Source organism: Triticum urartu, chromosome 4A (genome assembly GCF_056163025.1).
Source record: "Triticum urartu cultivar PI428250 chromosome 4A, HENAU_Tu73, whole genome shotgun sequence".
NCBI classification, from domain to species: domain Eukaryota; kingdom Viridiplantae; phylum Streptophyta; class Magnoliopsida; order Poales; family Poaceae; genus Triticum; species Triticum urartu.
Window position 1 is genome coordinate 556,740,266 of NC_141876.1, and position 17,721 is coordinate 556,757,986.

General features: G+C 49.8%; 1 protein-coding gene across 1 annotated transcript; it reads left to right on the forward strand.

The window, feature by feature from the left end:
* The first annotated feature begins 11,827 nt into the window (after window positions 1-11,827).
* LOC125552744 (small ribosomal subunit protein eS27) lies at window positions 11,828-13,327 on the forward strand. The gene is made up of 4 exons (XM_048716414.2): window positions 11,828-11,984; window positions 12,100-12,201; window positions 12,312-12,340; window positions 12,949-13,327. The coding sequence occupies exons 1-4, from the start codon at window positions 11,982-11,984 to the stop codon at window positions 13,073-13,075; spliced, it is 261 nt and encodes an 86-aa protein (XP_048572371.1). The 5' UTR covers window positions 11,828-11,981; the 3' UTR covers window positions 13,076-13,327.
* The last annotated feature ends 4,394 nt before the right edge of the window (window positions 13,328-17,721 follow it).

The window sequence follows — 17,721 nt, forward strand, 5'->3', positions numbered from 1 at the left end:
TGAAGCTCACAATCCTTATTTCTGAAGAAACACAGGCGTAATCATTCCTAACAGCACTCATGTTGACACATATATAAAGGAAGGGAAATGTGAAGCTCACAATCCTTAATTTCCAAGAAACGCAGGTCATGTCGCGATTAGTTATAGACGACGAAGATCCCGTCAAGCGATTCACATCGCCACCTACAGGCCACAGCTAGCTAACAGATCTGTCGGCCTGCCGGCCGGCCCCGGGAACGAAGAAGCTTCAGAGTTCAGACCCGCCGGTGCCACTGCCACCCAACCCAACGGCCATTGTAGTAGCTAGCAGGCTCCCTTCACTGCTACGTGTCTCTCCTCTGAAAGACCGAGACCTCACCAAATTTGTCCAAGGCCTTTAACAATTAACCAATTGCTGGTAGCTAATTAACTACTAGCTGTCTGGCGATCGTCCTCGGCTTGACCCACCCTTGCTTATCTCAAATTGTTAATCAGGCTATAGGTGACCTCAGTTCTGTCAGTCCGTCACCGGATCGAATTAGGCGGATCGCGCGCGGTGTCGCCGCGCGATTCGCCGACGGGTTGTCCGATTGTGCGGAGGACGAGGTGACCGGCGGAAGTTTCCAATGATTGATTAATCCGAGGGGGTGTGGGAGTGCGGGATAATAGAGAACAAACTCCCGGCACTTCCGTGGACTGCTGATGAGCAGTGCGTTGAAAGGCCATTTTGTTGACGGGATGAGCAGCGCGCGCGGGGTGTGAATGTGAGTGTGAGTGTGACCAATCATCGGCGATAGAGAAAAGAAAAAGATGAATTAAGGTGTCACGTCCAAGGAAAAGAGACGGGGAGAAGAGGCATGGAGAGGAGAGATATCCGATGAACAAGAAAGAAAGAGAGAGAACAAGTGGCGGCTTCAGACTAGCCACAGTGGAGAGTAATATACACTAATAACATACACATATTCCTAGGCTATGTTACTACCTTCATAGTGGGTAGTAACTTAGGTGTGGTGTCATGCAAAGCTTTATATATTAAGTTATAGACTCATATTGCATTGAAAGATGTGATGTTACAGTAACTAGCTAAGTTACTAGAATGACCTCTCTCTTCATTAACTCATTGCCACATAGACAAATTTACTGAGTTAGACTCGAAATTACTACTGAAGTTACTCCCACTGTGGCTAGTCTCACGCGAACGTTGCTCAGCCTATGCCCTATGCTATGCTGGGTAGGCCTATGTGGGGGTGATACCTAGGGGTCTACTACTTGGGCGAGGACAGGAGCACGTACGCTCACATTATCCTATAGTAGTATAAGTGCAGTGGCAGGCTCTGAATGGATTGTATATCGAGCAATTGACAGTGAGAGGAAAATCGGGGGAGTAGCGACAAGGGTTGATCTTTACAAGGACAAGGAAACTGTATTCTCGATCGATCGTGGTCGTGGCGGCCATAGAAAACGGGCACTGCTTTTGTACTGTGTTTCGTTGCGTCAGGAAATGGATCTCATGCGGCTAGATAGATGATGAGCGAGGCTACCTAACCCGGTAACACGTCTCGTGTTGGATTGGAACGGCATTGTTTGCCATGCATGTCGCCGTCTTTCTGGCCTGTTTCAGGCCGGTTTTGCACTCTGCGATCGGACTGTCGGCGAGCCTGGAGGATCGACCCTGGTGGCGGTGGGGTGGAGCCAATCGGGGCTCGGCTGGCCATATGCATGGCCCGATGTGGTAACTGACGGAGCTTTCGACTGATGTGACCGATGTTACGGCCTGCATGCACGTGCTCTGGATCGACGGTCCAGATGCATGAGCCATCACGGTGTCCTGCTTCTTTTCAAGCATGGACGGTCCAGATGCACGCCGCATGAGCACGGCCCGAGAGATTGTAGCTTCTGCTCGAGCTCGACTCTCTCCGCTTTTCCCCGTTTTTCCGCCTTCTGCTTTTCTACGGCCCTGTTTGGATACTCTAACTTAGTTAAAGATTAGAGTTAGATTCTAATCCTAAATTAATCCTAAATTAACTTTAGCCAAAGTGATGTTTGGATGATAGGGTTAGATGAAGCGCGGATACGACGAGGCACCTTCACGGAAGGTGTGAGAGGGAGGGAGGAAGAGGACGAGAAGCTTTGAGGAAGTGGGGAGGGATGAAAAAGGTGTTTTTTAGTGGTCCCAAGAAGAACTAACCCAAATAAGCATTCCTTGGGTGGGTTAGATTTTTTAGATGGGTTAGATACATCTAACCCAAGCTAACCCTTCTGTTTGGATATTTTTGGGTTAGTTCAGTCCAAACTAAACCAAACTAACTCTAACCCATAGATCTAAACAGGGCCTATCAGGATCTTATCTGGTCGTACTCTACTTTTTTTCCTTGGCGTCGGCATGCATGCGGCGTGTTCGAGTTGGCGCCATGGACGACGCCAACGGGGCTCGTGATTTTTTTTCCACGAGTTTGCAAAGCTTGTGTGGTACTCCCTCCATAAACTAATATAAGAACGTATAGATCACTACTTTAGTGACCTAAACGCTTTTATATTAGTTTACAGAGAAAATATTTGTCTTTTTAGAGATTTCAACATACGGAGCAAAATGAGTGAATCTATACTCTAAAATATATCTATACATCCGTAAATGATAGTCCATTTAAAACCATGTCTATACATCCGTAAATGATAGTCCATTTGAAATTTAAAAAAAAACAAATATTTAAGAACGAATAGAGTATATTCTATTGATAGAAGATAGAGAGTACAGGGGGTCCGCTGTAGGAACACTACTCCTGGCGGGGTTCGAAGAGCGTGGGGGTTATTCCTCTATAGATGGCCGCACTTAGTCGATTTTCTAAATTTAGTGGAGTAAAAAAAATCGATGATGCATGATTCACTTGATTGATGCAACCGGACCATGGGTTGGATTGGTCGTGAATGGTGCTTCAAGATGCCCAAGAGAACATTGCGTACAGCTTGATTGCACCTTCACAGAGTTACTGTAGTAGTCCATAATTCTCTCTCAAAACATAGTATTGGTTTGATCTGTTACAATCGTTGCATCCATGAAGATGTTCATCCAAGCATAGCATCGAGCAACATCTTCAACTTGATTGTAGTTGCCGGTGCGTGACCTTGACGACCGCGTGCTTGCTTCGGCCACCTCCACAACCTCATCTTCATCGGCCACCTCCTCTTCTTCCATCTCTTTGGCCACCTCCTCTTCTTCGGCCACATCTGAACGATCCCAAATTGAGATCAACTAGCCCCATTGCCATCGAGGACTCCAAAGACGCTAAAAACTCGACCGTGTCCATCTCCACACTAGTACAACAAAACGAACAAACTCCATCACCATCAGCCACCAACAATCACCGACTAAAATTTGTTGGCCAAAATGTGAAAGATGGTTTTGTTTACCCTTTCGGCATTTCGTCGAGCACTTGGCAACCGCGGCCCTTCTTGCCGGCTGCGGCCGCCGGACGCGCCGCTGCAGTAGCGGTAGGGGTAGCCGGAGACGCTGGATTAGGCGTTGTCGGTTTTCTAGCTCCCTTGACTTCGGTGGGAGCGCCAGGAGGGCGGCGGGCCGTCGCGGGAGTGCCAGTCGCCACCCCGGTGGCCTTTGCCGCGGTTGGAGACGGAGCTTGATGCAATTGGAGATTTTTAATCCCCAACCTTTTCTTCGGCGCGAGCAGCGGTGCAGGGTAGTTTCCGGCGGCGACAAGCCCGCGGTGGTGGCCGACGGGGTGACGGAAGGGTCTGGGCTATCCATTCCGGCAGGAGGACCAGTCATCAGTGGTTAGTAGCGGGAATGGAGAAGGCGCGAGGGCAGAGGAGAAAGAGGACGTCACTTTTACTCGGCCATGCAAGCAGTGAGCATATTTTGAAGGGTTGGAGGGGGTTTTCTGGCAGGGGAGTAAAAATTATCCTTCTCCGTTTGGTTTAGAGAATCAATTAGAGTTGGCATTAGGGCATCTCCAGCCGCGCCCCCAACAGGCCCTCCCCAGGCGATTTTGCCACGCCGGCGCCAAAAAAGGCCCAGTCGCGCCTCCAGAAGCCCGTTTTTCGCCGGCTCGGGTCAAAACTGGTGCCGGCGGACCCAGGCCGAATCCGGCGCTCTGGGGGGCGCTTGGGGAGCCGGCACAAGCGAAAAAGTTGCGTGGGCCTGCCCTGGAGGTGACCCGAGGGCCTTTTCCCGCCGTTTCTTGACGCTTTCCCCTCGCATCTCTCCCGCTCGCTCGCCTTCCTCCCGCCATTCTCTGCCTTTCTCCCGCCAAACCCCCTCCCGCTCGCCTCCCAGTCACCGCCATGCCGCCGAAGAAGTACGCCATGCCGCGCGCGGCGGCAACCGCTACTGGCACCGTGGCCCAGCCGAAGCAGAGGAAGCCGAGGGCGCCGCCATCGAAGCCACCGGGCCTGTCGAACGCCGAGTGGAGGGTGGAAGTTCAGCGGCGCGAAGCAGTCACCGCCGACCGACGGAACAGGGCCATAGCCAAGAAGGCCCGCGACAACGCGGCGCGCGCGGCGGCGTCTTCCTCATCGGTCGACCAGGTGGGGATGAATCCACCCCTCGTCAGCCACGCCCAGTACGCGCCCTGGGGACAGCAAGGCGTCGGATCTCCATGGGGTTCATCGTCGCCCGGCTATGCCGACGGCGACGCGCACGGTGGGTTCAACCCAAATGTGACCTTCCCTCATGGTCACCCCGCTACGCGCACGCCCTCGCCCGCCTTCGTCGGCGTGCAGTACCCTCCATACAACTACTCGCCGCCCGCCGCCTACGCGTCCACATCGACGCCCCATCTCTACCATGGACCGCTGCCCTTCTCGCACCTCGGCGACGCCGACGACACGGGAGCCGACATGGACGACATCATCGCGACAGGATCGACCGCGGCCGCCGCGTCTCCGGGGTTCGCCACCCAGGACGAGGTAGTGGATCTCAGCGGCGACATGAAGGCCGAGCTCGGCTACGTCTACGGCGAGGACGCGCAGGAACCCGAGGAGGAGGAGGAGGACGAGGAGGAGGAGGAGGAGGAGCCGGCTCCTGTTCCGACGAAGGGGCGACAGAAGAAGAAGAAGCGGGCGGCCAGGTCAGGCGAACCGCGCATCAAGTGGACGTCCAAGGAGGAGGAATCCCTGGCCGAAGCATGGAAAGTCGTCTGCCTCGACCCGACCACCGGCGCGAACCAGAGCTTGGAGACGTACTGGGACCGCATCAAGGCCGAGTTCGACGAGTGGAAGCTCCTCGACCCCTACTTCAAAGGCGTCTACATGCAGCGCGGCTCCAAGATGATGGCGAACCATTGGGGGCGTATCCAGTTGGTGTGCAATAAATGGCATGGAATCGTCGAGGAGGTCGCGGCTCGCCCGGAGAGCGGCGCCAGCGTTGAGGATCAGGTACGCACGCCGTTCGCCCGCATATCTTCGTCGTCTACGCCCGCCGCCCGCCAACTGTTCGTCCCTCTACGCAGCTGCTGCGTATGTTCGCCATGTATCAGGGCGACAACCAAGATGCCGACTTCAAGAACCTCCACGTCTACAAGCGCATTGACAAGTGTGAGAAGTGGGCGGAAGTTCGACGTGCCCTCGACAAGGCCAAGGAGACATACAAGCCGGACGCGATGACTCCGGGCGCGTCAGAGGGGCGGCCGGACGGCCACAAATTGGCAAAGAAGGGGGAAGACGCCGACGCGGCGACCGCGCGAGTGCAGGAGTCCATCGAGCATTGCCTCGCCGACGCCCAGGCCCGGGCCGTCCTACGCGAAGAGAAGACCGAGGCGCGGTGGTCGTCGCTGATGAAGAACAACGCCATCAAGCTCGACCTGCTCCGGACGAACGTCGCCGCGAAGAAGAGGAACACCGACATGGCTTTTATGATGGGCGGGGCGGACATGCTCCAGAGCAACGACGAGAAGCTCAAGGCGTGGTACCTGGTGCAGCGCGGCCTCATCCTGAGCGAGCTGCCAACGGCAACGCCGACGACGCCGACGATGCCCACGACCACACGGACGCCAAGCCCGAGCGACACCTCTACATCGCCGCCCAGCAGTGCCGAAGCCGCGCCGACACAGCCCAGCACCGAAGCAGCTCCGACACCGCCGAATCCGCGCACGCCGACTCCGCCAACGCCTGAAGCCGACCCCGCCGAATGAATCATTGCGCACGCGAACTTGCGGCGGCGGCGCTCTGTTTTTTGTAACGCCAGATTACGTCCGATCGCCGGATTTGCGGCGTCTTTTGAGAGCGGGAACGACCAAGTTTAAATTTCCCGCATCCTGGGACCGGCGCGTGGGGGCGTGACTGGGAGCTCGTCGCCTCCAGGGGCCGAACTAGCGCCGGCACGCCCCAGACCGCTTTATTTAGGCGCCCGGTGGGGGGGGGGGGGGCGAATGGCTGGAGATGCCCTTAGGCAACTGAGTAGAGGGGGGGGGGGGGGGGCGAATGGCTGGAGATGCCCTTAGGCAACTGAGTAGGGAGCGGTTGCACAAGGACGGGGCTCGCGTTAAGCCGAAAAAGCGAGGCCGTGTCACGTCGACACGCTCTTCACTTAGATGCATGCCAGTCGACGCTGCTGCTGCAGTGCATGCATGCACGTACGTCCTCTGGTCTGGTGGAGCCGTGGAGACTGTACGAGTCCAGTCCACCAGGTCCAGTCATCTTCCTTCTTTCCTCCCTTTAGCTCGAAATCATTCTCCGCACAGGGCCGGGGAACATCGCACGAACTCGGCAGCAAGTACACGCGCACGCACCACCTCCGGCGTTAGATTCTACCAGCGGCCTTGTAAAGGCATGGAACAGAAGCACGCACTGGCATCGGTGCCCAATAATTGCTGCTTGTACTGCCAGCTTGTACTACCACGTGTCGTCGTCGTCTCACGCCGCGGCACTGCACCGCATGCGCATGCACGGCCACAGTACAAGATAAATGGCGGGAGCACCTCATGCATGCATGGGCGACGGGTCTATACATGCGGCCGCGAGGCGAGTCGCACGAATGGCCACGAGCTGGATGGACAGGTACGGGGACGTCCAACTGACATGCATGTGCGGGAATGTCGACGGCGTGGCCGGTGCGGTGCACGGCCCGCGTGATGGCATTGGCACGGAAGATAGCTGGACGCCGGCGTGCGTACGGTGCGTCGGCAGGGCCTAGGCTTTCAGGTACGGCGCATGCAGACCGTCGGCGCGCGGCAGGGACCGGAATACGGCCGAGATGAGCACCGCCGGGGCGTGCTGCAGTGGCGCCGCTGCCCCCATCCGGCGCCGGATAGATGCGCCTTGCACGGGGCGCTGCAGAAGAAGAATGGACGGAAAGAAAGACTGTGCATCCATTGCTCGGATGCTCGGAGTCAACTACTGACAGCGTGCAACGCTCCAGCCGAGTTGTTTACTCGTTTATACTGCATGTGGCGTCCAGCATCTCCCGCCTTTTCCTCGTGTTTTGTCCTTTGCATCCTGCTATCAATGCTATCAAGATCTCGCGCGTAGTAGTATGCTTTCCACAAAGGCGTCGGCAGGAGCACGCGCTTTTCTTTCAGCGTTGGCCGACGAGGCGTAGGCGAGGCTGGATCGCGTTCGGCCAAATTCCTGGTCGACACGCCTCCACTTGAGCTGCACGCGGTCAGCCAGTTGACGCTGTGGGGTGGCGGTGGCCGGGCCACGTACGTACTGTGCGTGTCCAGGTCTCCAAGCATCTCCTTGATTCCCTTCTATCCATTTGACTCGAAATGGTTCTGCGCATGCACGGGAGCCCGGCCCGGCCGCGCGGGGAACATCGCACGAACACGGTACCAAGTAGAGGCACAGGCACCACCTCGTTCTCTAGATTCTACTGAGACGGCTGGCGTTGTAAAAGCATGCATGCATGGCATGGCATGGCATGGAATAGAGGCACGCACGGCTTAGCGTTGGTGGCGGCCAATAATTGTTGCCTGTACTTGGTATCGTCGTCGCCGTCCACGTCTAGAAGCAGGACACAGAGGCGGGCGACCATCATGGGCGGGCGACGGATCCATATTCTGTACGCGTGCGGCGACGAGTCTCGTCAATGGCGAGCTGGGCATTGGACAGATGGACGGGTGCAATGGCAAATCCATGTGTAGGAATCTTGACGATGATGAATGTACGTACGTACGTGCGCACTCGGAGGCCGGGAGGCGGTGCGGTGCGCCGTGCACGGCCGGCGTGAATTGATGGCATGGCACGGCAGATGGCTTGACGTACACGTACATACCCCGCCATTTTCCTTTTTCTCTTTTTTTCTTTTGAGGCAAATTTTCCTTGTTTCCCTTGACTCATGAGGTCCGGCTACTTCTCTGTGGTACAGCACCAACCGAGAGTGCCGGGCCGTGCTGCGGGGGCTTTGCACGAGTGCCGCACCAGGGCCGGCCCGTCAGACTAGGCCCGCTTTCCTTCTTCTTCAAATAACAATGTCAACATGTTTATTTGCTTTTTGGGTTTTTGTTTTTGGCCGGCTTTTTTCTGTTTTTATTCTTTCAAAATTCACGAGCTTATTCAAAATTTATGAACCTTTTCAATTATACCATTTTTTTCAAATTTGATGAACTTTTCTTTTAAATTGATGAACTTTTTTGAAAACCGATGAACTTTTTCAAATGCGATGAACTTTTCTTTAACTTCTATGTACTTTTCTCAAATTCGATGATTTTTTTCCAAATCCAATGAACTTTTTTAAATTTTCCTGACATTTTGTATATTCAATGATTTTTTTGTGAACTCTTTTAAAAGTTGGCGAACTTTAAAAAATTCCATGAACATTTTTTAATTCACTAGATTTTTCGCTTTTTGCGATTTTTTTTTCTTTTCTTCCATATTTTTAAAGTCAACACTTGACCAATCAACCGCGACCGCTAAAATGGGATCGAGCGACCTAGGTACACTGGTCAAGTCGATTGAGCACTCTCCATTTACATGGGCCGACCCACAAGCAGAGGGCCCGTGAGCGCCGGTTCCTCAAGTGGCGCTTAAGGCGCCACCCACATAGGAGCACCCATGGGTCCGCCCGTTTCTCTTGGTTCAGGGATGGCTGCATAACTAATCCTGTTCCGCGCCTTAAGTTTTTTTTTTGCATCTAAACACACTTTATTCATTCAACTATGTGTCTCAAAATTTGTAGTGCTACTTTCAAAGATGAAGTTGCAATATTGGAACTCATCAGGAGTGGGTCTAAATTCCTTGACTATGCTTGTGTATGTCTGTATGATCTACCAGTGTCATTCCGGACATCATAAGTCACTACCTAGCAATCTGAAGCCACCACCACAAGTGATAATAGGAGATCATGTGCAACTGTTAATGCCTCCCGACAACAAGTGCCTCAAGGGTGGTCAGATATGTTATACCCGAGCACTTGATGACCGAAGCGCCATGCACATACCTCTTGAGTCTTTGCAAACATCAATGTAAGATCCCTCATTCGAGCTCGTCGAGATTGCTCCATCTACCCGAATTTTTGCGAAACTGGCCACAGAAAGGATCCATCTATGGGATGGTTGTCTTGTCGCTGTAGAAGCCAGCACTTGCGCCTTCTTAGTTTGCAATCAGCAAGCTCCTTGATATAACTTCTAACAAAGCTATTCGTTTTCCATGGTGGCTTTGAAAGATCTGCTCGTGGAGAGCTTTGAGATGGGCATGCCAAATCACCCATAGCATGACTGTAATTTTGATGAAGTCGTCTTAAGCACCAACCGGCGCACACCCCTCCGATTGAGCGACCCAGCCCATTTAGGAATTGTTGTGCATTTTCTTCTGGCTTTTTTCCTTTTCTTTTTTATTTTCCTTTCAATTTTCATGTGCGCAAAATTTTCTAAAATTCTTGAAAAAAATCCTATTCATGAACTTTTTAAGGCCTTCTTTGTTTAGAGGAATGTTGTAGGAATTTCATAGGATAGGATTTCTATAGGAAAAACTCCTTTAGACCCCTTTGGTTTGTATGAATGGAATCCTATTCCTATGGAGGAATTCTTCCTATCCTCCACATTTCGTAGGAAAATAAATATTAGCCTAGACTCAATGGAAAAAATACTATGATGTGAATCAAAGGGCATCTCCTTTCCTATTCCTACTCATAGGATTTGAGATACATGTCATCTCATTTCCTATGTTTTTCCTATTCCTACGATTTTCCTACCCTATGAACCAAATAAGACACAAAAGTTAATGAACTTACTTTGAAACACATGAACTTTTTTTGAATACATGAATGCATTGTAATTCACAAACTTTTTCCGAACTCACGGCGGGTCGCTAAACCCTAACAGAGAGGGTAACTCAACCCGTCCAAATCTTCATCCTCTAGATTTTATTTTAGGCAAATCTTCATCCTCTAGTACCAGTTGCCCACTAGAACCCTGCTCCCTAGCGCAGGAAAGTGTCATAGTGGTCCGGCACATTAGTGGGCGCTGTGTATGCGAGCTACCGGCAGCAGCCACACTTTGGGCCGGCCCATTAGCTCTTTTCCGAATTTGGGTTCTCTCTATTGTTTTTCTACTTTTTTTTCCTTTTTTATATTTTTCATTTTCGTTTTTCCTTTTCTTTCTTTCCTTTTCATTTTTTATTTCTTTTACTTTTAGATTTCACTTCTTTTTAATTTTTCATTTTTTTGAAATCAAGAATATTTTCAAGCTCAAGAATATTTTTAAAATTTGTGGCCATTTTTTACAAATTCGCAAACATTTCTAAACATTGTAAACACTTTTTATGAAACTTGTGAAAATTTCTGAATTGATGAACATGTTTTCGAACTGCGAACAATTTTTGAAATCCAAGAATATTTTTTAGTTTTGACAAACGTTTTACAAATGCATGAAATATTTTCTGAATTGATAAACTTTGTGTAATTCATGAACATCTTTTGAATTCACACACATTTGTTCAAATTCACAAACTTACATTGAATACATGATCATTTTCTAAAAATCATGAACATTTTTTTTCAAATCACCAAAATTTTGAACATTGTTTTAAAATTGTCAGTTTTATTAATTTGGGACTTTTTGAAATCCCAAATTATTTAAAGGAAACAAACAGAAAAAACAAAATGAAAAAGGGCGCCCCACACATGGGCCCCGGGGGGGGGGGGAGGGGGTGGGGGCTGCCTCTCAACCGCCACAACATGTCGTGCCTCGCGTGCTGGGCGCTTCCTCAGTATTTTATTATTATGTACGTGTTTTTGGGTTTTAGATCCTTTTTTTTTGGCTTTTGAATTTTGCCCGATTTTCCTTAGGTTTTGGAAGGGAAAAATCAAACAAAAAATGTGGTTTTTTGCTTCCACGAGAGGCATAGATTTGCTTCTCGTGGAGGCACACGTTTTTTCTTCCGTGAAGGCATAGTTGTGCTTCTCAGAAAGGTAAATAACGCGTTTTTTTTTCACGAGAGGCACATACTTGCTTTTTGTGGAGGCACAGGTTTGCTTCCGCACTCCCGGGAAGCAGAAAAATGCGTTTTTTTGCTTCCGCGAATAGCACAGATTTTATTCATGAAGAAACTGTGCTTCCAGCTCATTTTTTCTTCTCAATTTTTTCGTGAAGAAAAGTTCGTCGAAACCTGTTAACATGGATATAGTTTCGAAAATCTCGACGCGGGAAATCAAACGATGAAAATGATCCACGATTTGGACACACGCTTTAAAAAGATAAAACGTTTGAATAAATAGATTTATGAAAAAGTTGAAACTCACAGATTGTTTTCTTGAGGGTTGTTAAAACTCACAGATTGCTGCGCCTTGCCGCAACTGGAAAGGTGGAGATGACGAACTACGACACATGCGTATCGGCCCTATACCTACTGCCCAGCCCAGCCCAGCACGGCCGCACCGCCGTACGAAGCCAGATCAAACGGGATGGACGCCCCAGATGCACCGAGCCTACTGATAAAGCCACCACGAAGTCCCCACGCCCACGGTCTCCAGCCCTAGCGCCTCCGCTCCTCTCCCCCGCCGCCACCCCTTCCCCGCATCGTCTCCCACGCCAAGACCGCCGCCGTTCGTCAAGATGGTACGGCGGGGATACATCGCGGCTTTGATCCCCTTCGATTTTTCCCGAATGTTTGCTCTTTCGTTTGATCCGAGACGTATGCATCTCCCGTGATCTAATCTGTCTGTGGTCTCAGGTGCTGCAGAACGACATCGACCTCCTCAACCCGCCGGCGGAGCTCGAGAAGCTCAAGCACAAGAAGAAGCGCCTCGTGCAGTCCCCCAACTCCTTCTTCATGGTACGTGCGCATCAGATCACGTAGGATTGATCTGTTGGTTCACGTTCCTTTGGTTGCTCTCCTGGCTCGGCCCTTAATCTTGTGCTTGTCTTTGTGTTCCTTGCGTGCAGGATGTCAAGTGCCAGGGCTGCTTCAACATGTAAGACCTTATGATCTTTTCGGCCCTTCAGTTTTGTGTTCATAGTTAATATACTGCTGTAGTACACAGTAACATTAAGAGGGTGGATTGGATTCTTGACTTGGCTACTTGATTTAAACAAGATGCTATCAATGATTTAGGTTGATCTGCTTTAAGAATGGCTTAAATGTTAAGTTTATGCACATAGAACTGCCTGCTGTATGACAGATTGTAGATTTAGCAATATATGTGCATCTTGTACTGTGGCATGGTTCGCTGATGCGCTCTTGTCGCCTCTGCTATTGCTGCAGTTAGTACTGAACCTGAACGAGTAGTTATTCTGCTTAATTTGCTAAGTTGGGTTAGTTTTCGTGCAGTTATAGAACATACACACTTCACCTGGTAGTTCAGCTCGAAATGTTGAGCTGATTGCTAATTTCTTCTGTCACCTCCTTGAGTGTCATGTTGTTTGTCTGCCCCTGACTTGAGTTATATCTATGTATCAACCAATTCCAGTTTATATTCATTATGACTGAAGCTTGCTCTGCTTGATTCACATATCATATATCTGTTCCATGGAAAATTCACATGATGATTAATGTTTCCAACCATCTATTGCCTTGTGACAGAACGACTGTGTTCAGCCACTCTCAGACCGTGGTGGTGTGCCCTGGCTGCCAGACGGTGCTCTGCCAACCCACCGGAGGAAAGGCGAGGCTCACCGAGGGATGCTCCTTCCGCCGGAAGGGCGACTAAGCTGCACGCCTGTTTATGGGAAAAATGAAGCCCCGCTGAACCTTACTTTTCAAGTAACTAGTTATCCCCGATGTGTACTGGTCAATTTTTTGTTAATTATGCCTGCCCGTTTGCCAGCCTGAACGTTGTAGCAACGTGTTCTATGTCATGCACTTTTGAGTCGCCTGTTGTTGGTTCTTCTGTTTGTCTGGCTGCCTGGTGATATCTAAGTTTGGTTCTTGTTATGTAGCAGTAATAGCCTGCTGCATTTTCTTGATGGTGTTCAGTGTTTGGTATCTATGCTCATTTATCTGTCCTTCATCACCTATAAGGTGAAGAAGATGAGAAACGTAGCGTGAGCATCTGCGCAGCAACATTCCTCCCTTCAGCAGCACGCACTAGAGTGCCACATAACTTTCTTCTAACTTCATGTGGCTTTTCGCCGTGACCGTGCCATCACCGTCTGCCATAGTGGATCAAGACAGGATCTTGCCCCTCTAACTTGGAGCGGTGATTCACATCTTGTAAAGAGAGGAGGAAGCCACCCAACATAGATGGAAAGTTCTCGTCTTGGGCTTTGACAAAGTATATCATGAGTTGAGGGGAATGTACATATGTCACATTGAGAGGTTTGTCTGAACGATTTTGTGTGGCCTGGGAACTGGCACGTAGAGGTCGTTACCATTTATTGGGCGAGTTTGAGTTAGCCTGGATCAAGTGGATGAACTCGGCGCTAGAGCAGCGACCCAATGGCGAAGTGTCTACATACTCTGCTATCAGGCAAGGTAAGAATTACTTGGACTTGAACAGCCGCACCGCAGCGGACGTGCACCACCTGGCTGGCGCTACTGCAGCCGCTGGCCTCGCCCCACGCCTGGCCGGTGTCGCGCCGTGCTTGCCATGCCTAGCCTCGCTCCGACCTCAAGCAGTAGGAACTGGTGGTCGCCGCCGTCAGGCACCTCTCGCACGCGCTCGCGTGGGTATCGCTTGTCTCGGCCATGGCCAATGTACGCTGGCGTTTGTGCCCGCTTGTAGGTCCTCGCGCTTGGCTTGGGGCAGCGCGCGGCGGCTGCTGCAACCTCGGCGAGCTCGCGGGCGAGCGCGGCCGAGCAGCAGCACGCGGTGGGGCGCGGGCGCGCGGGGCATGGGTAGGCGCGCAGGGAGCGGGGTGGGGTGCGGAGCACGGTGCAGGCGTGACGCAGAGCACGGGCAGGCGCGAGCACGTGACGCGGGGTGCGGGGCGCAGATATGAAGCGACTGATATGTCACAAATGCATCCGGCTGCGGTTGGGCACACCGGGCGACCATGAAAAAGTGGACAAATCTGTCCGCTCGGCCGAACCAAAAGGATAAAAAGCGACAAGTCGGACGTCCATTTGGATCGGCCTGTTGAAGTTGCTCTTACAGGAATTAAAATCCACTTGAGCCTCAAGAGTTGAGCCCGCGTAGGGCAGCTATATAAAAGGTCAACTCCTATCTGGGCGAAATAAAAACAAACGGGCCAGCCAGAAATACTAGAAGAACAACGGATATTCGTCCTTCAGGGTGGATTGCACCGCCGGAGAACTTCTCAAAACTCGATGTAGATGCTACTGTACATCGTAATGGGCATGTTGGAGTGGTCAGAGCTATCTGGCGTGACCGAGCAGGGGCTTTTCTTGGAGCTTCTGCTATGGTATTCAACAATGCAGATCCGGCTACTTTAGAGGCATTAGCTATTCGAGAAGGGCTAGCTCTGATTGCAGATTTGAATCTCCAGCAAATACAGGTGGCATCGGATTGCAAGGGTGTAGTCAAAGAAATTCAAGAGGGAAAGCGGAGCTACTTATGGGGCAATTATCAAGGAGATCAAGCAACAAAAATCTGCTTTTATTTCTTGTATTTTAGTTCATGAATTTAGGAGCTCAAATGCTGAGCTCACAACTTAGCGAGACATGCTTTAACTTTGGGGCCTGGCCGCCATGTCTGGTTAGACCAGCCCGTGGGGGTTCCGTTCGTCTATGTAAACATTGTGATTGTTTAAATGAAGCCTCGCAAGGTTGTCTAAAAAAAAGCTATATAAAAGATGGAGTGCACCAGATTAAGGCATGCGAGAGGTAACCAGTTTTTGGGATCCACTATAGGGTTTGGAGAAACCCTCCAGTTGTTGCTGGCATCTCCTTTCTTCGTCCTGCGTTGCCAACTTAGCTTCTAGGTCGTCAGTGCACTGGAATAGAATAACTCAAGGGCACAAGGGCGGTGGATTCCGAAGATTTGGTCAAGTTACCCAGTGAAGAGCAAATGTTTGTCTCTTGTGCACACGCCTTGTTTAATCGAGGGGTGTCATGTAAATGCCTAACTTTCAAGTTGATCTTCATTAGTGGCGAAAAAATTAGTCCACATTAGATGTTTGAGTCATCTTTAATTTCTTATGTCTATATAAGACCGATTCCTTGAGGAAACATCTCATGTTTTTCTTGGCTAATTATGAGTGACTAGTGATGTTTGATTGTGGAGCAGTTAATCTTACTCAAGGCCCTACTTAGTCCTACCAAACCTATAATTGGCAAATCATCAAGGTCAAGTGAAGCAACCAACTATGGTCAAACAAGTGAATGGAGGAAAAATAATAAGACTAAGAAATAGTTAATGGAAAAGAGGCCCAAGTCAATAAGGAAGCCCAAGAAAAGAAACCCACCTAGGTGGATAGATGAGAGGGATTGGTCCACCACGAGCTATTGACTCATCCTCTCTCCTAGTCCATCATGGAATTAAGGATCAAAGATTACCTCCATTACCCCTCCCACCGTGATTTCATTATCGTTTTGTATAGATCATTGTAGCTCTTCCAAGAACTAGTGATATATATGTATTGCCATAAGACGGCGCCAAGTGCTATACTAATGTTCTTATTAGTGAATTTAGTGAAACTAATATTCCTAGCATTGGTATCGCCTGGTATTGTTGCCATGGTTAAACTAGCAATGCCAATAAATCTTTCACCTTTTAATTAGTTATGTACAAAGAACCATATAGAAGACGAGGAATGAAGTTTCATGTAGCTGCCGTTGATAGAAAGGGAGGATGTAGTTTTTATGGCAAAGCGGGACAGATTCGAAGGCAGAGTGAGGGGTTGACAAAGAAAATGGCAGGAAGGAAGAATATGTTTCGCATGGTGGTGCTAACATATCTTCTATTTTGACACGAATAAGGCTTTTTTTTTGTTTCAATTGTCAGAGCTAAAGGCAGAGCCTACGTGTATGGTGTAGCTACATAAGCCCTGTGGTAACCTTAGTCTACATAAACCTTGTAGGTATGCAACTCATTCACCACCTGAATAAAATCGCACAAAAGAGCACTATAACTCCCAGACTCGTTCAAAAAACTGTAAGATCAAGTTCTAGGAGTCTCGTATGATTTGGTCCAATGTTGAGGAAAAGAAAATTTGGAGAGTGCCCAGGGCCTATAACTACACATCTCTCGGCGCCTTATCAACATAGGACTAACCCGCACTCTGTTGAGTATATATACTGCACCTATTTTTAAAATAATAAAAATATTAATATTACCGTTGTGTGCTGGGAAACAAGAGTAAGAAACGATGAAAATAAGGAAATACTCCCACCATAAAGAATGTTAGAGAATTTAGATCACTACTCTTATATTTCTTTACAGAGGGAGTATAATGTAAAGACACCTTTTTTTGAAAAGGGCAAAAGACTTGCGGCATTCATTAATTAAGAGAGAGTTTAGAACAGGTTTGGCTGGCCGCCCTAGGGCAAGTAGCCGGTAAAACAAAAGCCTACTCTCCCGACATAAGATTACACAAATGGGCTGCGCCTGCCAACCCCCAATTCTTCGCCCCGCACCGGATTTTGGCCATGATTACTGCCGACGTGGCGAACTTGTTGTTGAAGATTCTTGCGTTGCACTCGTTCCGTATCTCCCAAGACACAAGCATTGTAGTAGAAGCCATGGCCTTACGACGTCCAAAGCCGTCATGAACCATGGCTTACCACCAAGATTGGACATCTTCGAACCCAAAAGTATTTGGGTGTAACCCTTCAAGCTGAAGCCAGTCACGCACCATGGTCCACACCATTATGGAGAACCTACATTGAAAGAGTAGGTGTGACACCGACTCCGAAACTTGGTTGCACAACGAACAATTGCCACAATTTGGCCAACCACGTTTAACAAGGCAGCCAGCCGTCCTAACTCGGTTCTGAGTGATCAACTAGGCAAAGAACTTGCATTTTGGCGGTGCCCAGTTCTTCCAAATCATGCTCTTGAAGCTAGAAGCCATGATGCCGCAAAACTGTGCCTTGTATGCAGTGGCTGCCGAATAATGCCCTGAGGTGGTGAGCTTCCAAGTGATGGTGTCGGGGTGGTTGTCTTGTAGTTGCACCTGGGTCACCAAAGTCCAAAGCGAGATGAATTCTTGGATGTGCGCCACTGTTAGGCCATTTGAGAACCGAATTTTGTCCACCCAAGCACCATTCTGAATTGCCTTCCTTACACTCCAACTTTTGCTTCTGGAAATGTCAAAAATTAGTGGTGCAATGTGCTTAGGTCTAAACCCATCAAGCCAGGCGACTCACAGAAGCTCGCCTTGCGCCCATCTCCTATCGTGACCTTCGTGAGGGCGTGAAAAAGGCCCATGTCCTCCTTGTCGCAAGGGTTCCCGG